Genomic DNA, 5,041 nt, shown 5'->3' on the forward strand with positions numbered 1-5,041 from the left:
GTGTTCTTTTTCTCTCTCTCTTTTTTTTATATATATATATATATATATATAATATAGAAAAAAAGAAAAATAAATTGGTAATGACATTCCTACCATTGGGCAAAGGCAGTTTTTATATGAATGCAAGAAACAGAAACAGAAAACTTTCCAAAATACAAACCAAATTCCTTTTTTAAAGCTGCTGCTAGAATACTCAAAATACTTGTAGGTCTGAAGATTCTAATTCAACAGTTTTTGTAGTATATATTTATGCTGAATATATTTAAATAAAAATATTCTGTGGGCCCTTTCCTCTACAATGATTTTAGAACTCCATCTGGAAAATATTAGTATAATAGCAGGTATCGCTGAGTGACCTTTCAGTGCGTAGGCAGATCTAAACCCATTAAAATAATATTCTCTGTGTGTGCATATGAATGTGTACACACATATTTTGTGTATATTGGTATATTATTAAACACCCATATTTACACACAGGCACACAAAGAAAATTAAATGTGTGTCAATACTGGTACAAATAGGTGATATCGTCTCACTGGTTCCTGTGAGGTTTAGAAATGAAAAAGCTCTCACATGCTCCCATCTCTCTGGAAGACCACGGGGCAGACAGACTCAGGCCGGTGAAAGCTCTGGTCGTTCTGAGGCCCTACAAGAGCAATTCTGCTGGAGCAGGGATTGCATGGGCAGTACAGGTGTCCTGCCTAAAAGAGGTACGTGGCTGCTTCAGGTTTTAAGTTCAATACAAGGGTGGCTGGATAAGCATCTCTTGCTTCTCTTATACAGAAGGCTGGATTAGGTGGTGTCATCTGATTTTGCAATCTATGAATCCCGGCTTCTCCACCTGGCAGTGCTGTAAGTGAGAGATGGGGGCTGACCCGTGGCAATCACATCAAGCTTTGGGCTCAGCCAGCAGGCCCCTCTGAGGATGATTTGTTAGGACACTGACTACAGCCCCCAGCTTTCAGAGATTGCCCTCACTTGAAAAAGGCACAGGAGTCATTCAGTTTTCTTCCTAAATGCAATGTCATCTTTCCCTTCTCATTAGATCCCATTCAGTTCAGTGGGCTTCGTATGCAATACAGCAAGGGAAGAACAAACCCCTTAGGATGATGACAAATCCTCATACCAATTCTGTCAGAATAACTTAATCTATCAGGTAGGAAGCCCAGAGCCAAATATGGGCTTCTCTGCCCCTCTTTTACTGGACCAGAGTGTGACAGACATTTGTGCTTTCCTACAGCTGATATTCAGATGGGATATGGAGAAAGACAGCTATTTTCTTTAGAGCCTTTGCAAGGTGGCTGTAAGCTTTATTTCTATGAGCTGCTGAAATTAAACATCAAGAAAGTAATTACTGTTGTTTCCATTTGTGAATATTAAGCATCTCTGAGCTGTACATTCCAGATACATGATTTTTTTAACCTTTTCTTCAAGTTACCTACATAAAGCATTTTCTATAATTTCTTTTGTGGATCCAATCTGACCTGTGTTTACAAAAGTGCTCTCCATTTGTCCCTCATCACCACAGCCCATTTTAGTCTCGGATTCACTTTTGCTCTGAGTGACCTGGTATGATCTCAAGCTTATTGCCATACATTATCTATGCCAGAAAAGCTGAATCACAGGCTGAAATTACAGACTCTGGGTTGGATTCTGAAATCCATGCCCGAACACAGTCTGGGCAGAATGAGCCAACTGAAAATTTTCCCAGCATGAAAGCAGGGAACACGCAGTTGACATAAGACCAGCAGATTCACCCTTCATCCTCCTTTACTCCTCCTCCAGTGCAGAGAGCATGATGGAGAAGAAGAAAGGTAAAGTTTTTTTCCCTGCTATAGCAATGCTCTGTTTGGATCCTACAACAACCCTTCCAGATAATTATTCCAGGCTGTGTTTTTCTTTCCTGAACTGGAGGTTAAATGTGCTGGTAGAAAGCCAGTAGGCCCTTCCTCCCAAGCAACCAAGACACCATGCACCCATATATTCCTGTGTGAGGCAGCAGTTCTCACCCCAGCCAAGCCAGAGGTTTGGTGGGAGCTGCTGGGAGCTGCTGCCTCTCGAGGGTGTTCTGGCTCCCAGCTCCCAGCCCTGCACCCAGCCCCGTTGTGTCCCACTCAAGCACTGCCCACACGCTGTCTTCGTCACTGCAGTTGCTGACACCAGAGCTGGGGCACTTCAGTGGCTCTTCAAACATATGCCAGGACCCAGCTCAGTGCAGATGAGCCCTCAGAGTCAGAGAGAGAGAACTAATTCCTTAATAATCTCCTCCCACATCCCTGCTCCCCCTCCTGGGCTGCTGTGCTGAGCAGAGCAGGCACAGGGGAAAATGATTCCCAGTGTTTTTAATGCTAGTGAAAATCATGCAACATTATTTACAAAAATTCTTCTACTTGGAAAAATGACTCCATAAAAATGTCATGGCAGGATTTCATGCTTATTGTCTCTCAGTGATTACCATGACAAATCTGCTGATTTGCCAAGTAGAGATATATTTGTTTTCAGATGGCAACCCTGCAAACCCAGCCTGGAATCCAAAAAGCAAGCTGGGGCCTCTCTGGCTCCTGTATCCCCAGCAGTGGAAACTCCACACTCAGATCATAATCAACACTTCTGGTGACGGTGCACGAGACAAAACAGACTCCGGGCCCTTCTTACTGAGCTCAGCTGAATCTGCAAAGCTGAAATATATGGGATACGTATTTTAGTCTAACAAAAGCTGATCTAAGTGTGCGAGGCATGAGCTGCATAGGGGGGAAAACGGCATTTTTCTGCAGTCACTTTCAGGGTGGAATAACAGTCAAGGCTGTCTGCATAGTCCCTTCTCTGAGACCAGGTTTTATCTAGTTCTTGGGTTTGGACAGAGGAAGGGTGACATTGGAGAATTTGAGGGCATCTTGAAAGGTGAAGAGGCAAGGCTGGAAGAGCAGAGGAAGAGTTATGGGAGTGGAATCAGGAGGGGGAAGGGGATGGGTTGTGGAGATTTATGGAAGGGCAGAGAGAGAGGGGAAGGGGAGAAGCAGAAGGAAGGGTAAGGGATGGGGACAAGGAGAAAGAGATATTTGCTTTTGATGAGGAGCTCTTGCAAAGAGCAGGCACAGAGAATTCCCCCTGGTTCTCTGTGGACCTATGTCCCAGACTGCGGTCACGGGAGAGGTGGCTAATCATGTCACATTGTCCTCTCCTGGTTTCTGTTGCCTGAACCCCAATTCTCCTGTGCTGGAAGGATGGCAAGATCTCAGTAAGTTTGTGCTGCCAGGAGACAGGAGGTGGGTGACAGTGGAGGGGGTGAGTGGACATGGATAAAGAGAATGAGAATATCTCCACTGGGATATGGGGAGCCTGCAGACTTGTAGGATATGAAAACCTGCAGATCCTGTAGGACAGGCAGCAGGTTCCCCTCACCTGCAGTACAATGAGTGAAATCCCTCTCCTCCATCAAATTACACACGCTCCCTGCACAACAGATAGCCCTATTCTGTCACCGTCAAGCTGTTCATGGGGCGTCTTCCAGAGCCTAATGCATTAGGAATAGGGCTGTGGCTGTAACCTGGAGTGGGTCCCAGCCTCTCTTTCAGGTGAAGCAAAGTCCTTTGCAAAGGCTGTCTCTAGCCACTAAAGAGGACTTTGTTGAACACAGCCAATTCTCCCTCTTGCCCATTTCCCCACCACCGCTCCATACACACAGCTATCTGAGGAAGATCATGTCCCCCCAATGGCAAGAACCCTGGAGGAGGAAGACGGTCCTCGTCTCCGAGGAAGGAGTCCTTACCTGAGAAGAACTGGCTGATGGAGTGAGGCAGAAGAGTGAGGAAGGCCAGCGGATTCGCAAAGGACATGGAGAGTGCAGCAGAAATGTAAGCCATGCCTGCCACCAGGGAGTCAAGGCAAGCCAAGGAGGTGTAGAGGCAGAACATAATGAAGTTTCGCATGTTCCTGCTCCCGATGCAGTTCCCTGTGAAGAAACAGTGGTGGTCATGCCTCTGGGTGACTCTGGCACACAGTCTACAGAAGTGAGTGCTGGGCAAGGCTGAGCCAGGGGACCTGCTTCCATCCAGCCAGTCTGCCACCACTTCGGCTCCTTCACCCAAGTTTAAGCCCTTGCTCAAGTCCTCAGGGGAGCTCTGGATCACAAGAACGTAGTTGCCCAGGGCATTAGCTGAGAGGAAGAGAAAGAGGGCCCCATGCAGCAGAGCAGGAGAGAAAAGTGGGGTGGTGGAAGGGTCTCTGAACATGCTGGGGATGAAGAGAAAGATCTGGAGGACGAAGGTCACTAGGGAGATGCACAAGAAGTAGGCTGGAGCGATAACATTGAGCAACCTGAGAACTAGCATTGCGGATTACGTTCCTGCAGGGGAAAGCAAGGAGAGAAGGAACATCACCGCTTCGGCTGCACACTTCATCCTTCCATTTCCTGCCGGGTCCCGGCCCCGCTGCCTCCGGGAAAAGCCCTCCGGGGGCCGCTCTCCCTCGCCGCCGCCCCACGGCCCCCGTCGGGCCGGGGCAAAGGGAGAGCCCGTGGGCAGCGACCGCTCCCCGCCGCCCGGAGGAGGCACCCCGGCCCCGGCGTCTGCCTCCGGGGAACTTGCAGCAGCGATGCCCCGGAGGGGCTGCGGAGGCTGGAGGGGAGAGCCGGCTCCCGCGGTGTTCCGGCGATGTGGGCACCGCTCTGCTCGCCTAGCAGAGTCCCTCTGCCAGGCAGGGTCAGTTTTGGTATTGCATGAGAGGAAAAAAGGTGGTGCTGGAGGAGGGGGGAGTGAATTGAAGGGGGGGGGGGAGGAGAAGGGGAGGGGGGAGAGGTTGCTCTAATCCACTGCAATACGGATCAAATCCAATGCTCTAATTTATCCTTTAAAGCCACGGATCTACAGATTACCTCTATGACCGTTGCCCTGCTCTGCACGAAATTAGAAAATGCACAAAACAGCTGGTCAAGTGCTGTCCGGATGCAACCTGCGGCGCTGGGCTACCGAGCCGGGGCGGCCCCGCAGCCGCAGCCGCGGCTCCGGCCGGGCACGGCGCATCCCCGCCGACCGGGCGGGCA

General features: G+C 49.3%; 1 protein-coding gene across 1 annotated transcript in view; it reads right to left on the reverse strand.

The window, feature by feature from the left end:
- The window catches only part of ZDHHC22 (zinc finger, DHHC-type containing 22), a 5,293-nt gene extending 962 nt beyond the window's left edge, over nucleotides 1-4,331 (reverse strand). The window contains exon 1 of the mRNA XM_010583751.1: nucleotides 3,770-4,331. Within this exon, the coding sequence (XP_010582053.1) occupies nucleotides 3,770-4,331 (562 nt within the window). The remainder of the gene's footprint in view (nucleotides 1-3,769) is intronic.
- Between the last annotated feature and the right edge of the window lie 710 nt (nucleotides 4,332-5,041).

The sequence above is a fragment of the Haliaeetus leucocephalus genome, unplaced genomic scaffold (genome assembly GCF_000737465.1).
Source record: "Haliaeetus leucocephalus isolate CR32 unplaced genomic scaffold, Haliaeetus_leucocephalus-4.0 Scaffold932, whole genome shotgun sequence".
In the NCBI taxonomy this organism is placed as follows: Eukaryota; Metazoa; Chordata; class Aves; order Accipitriformes; family Accipitridae; genus Haliaeetus; species Haliaeetus leucocephalus.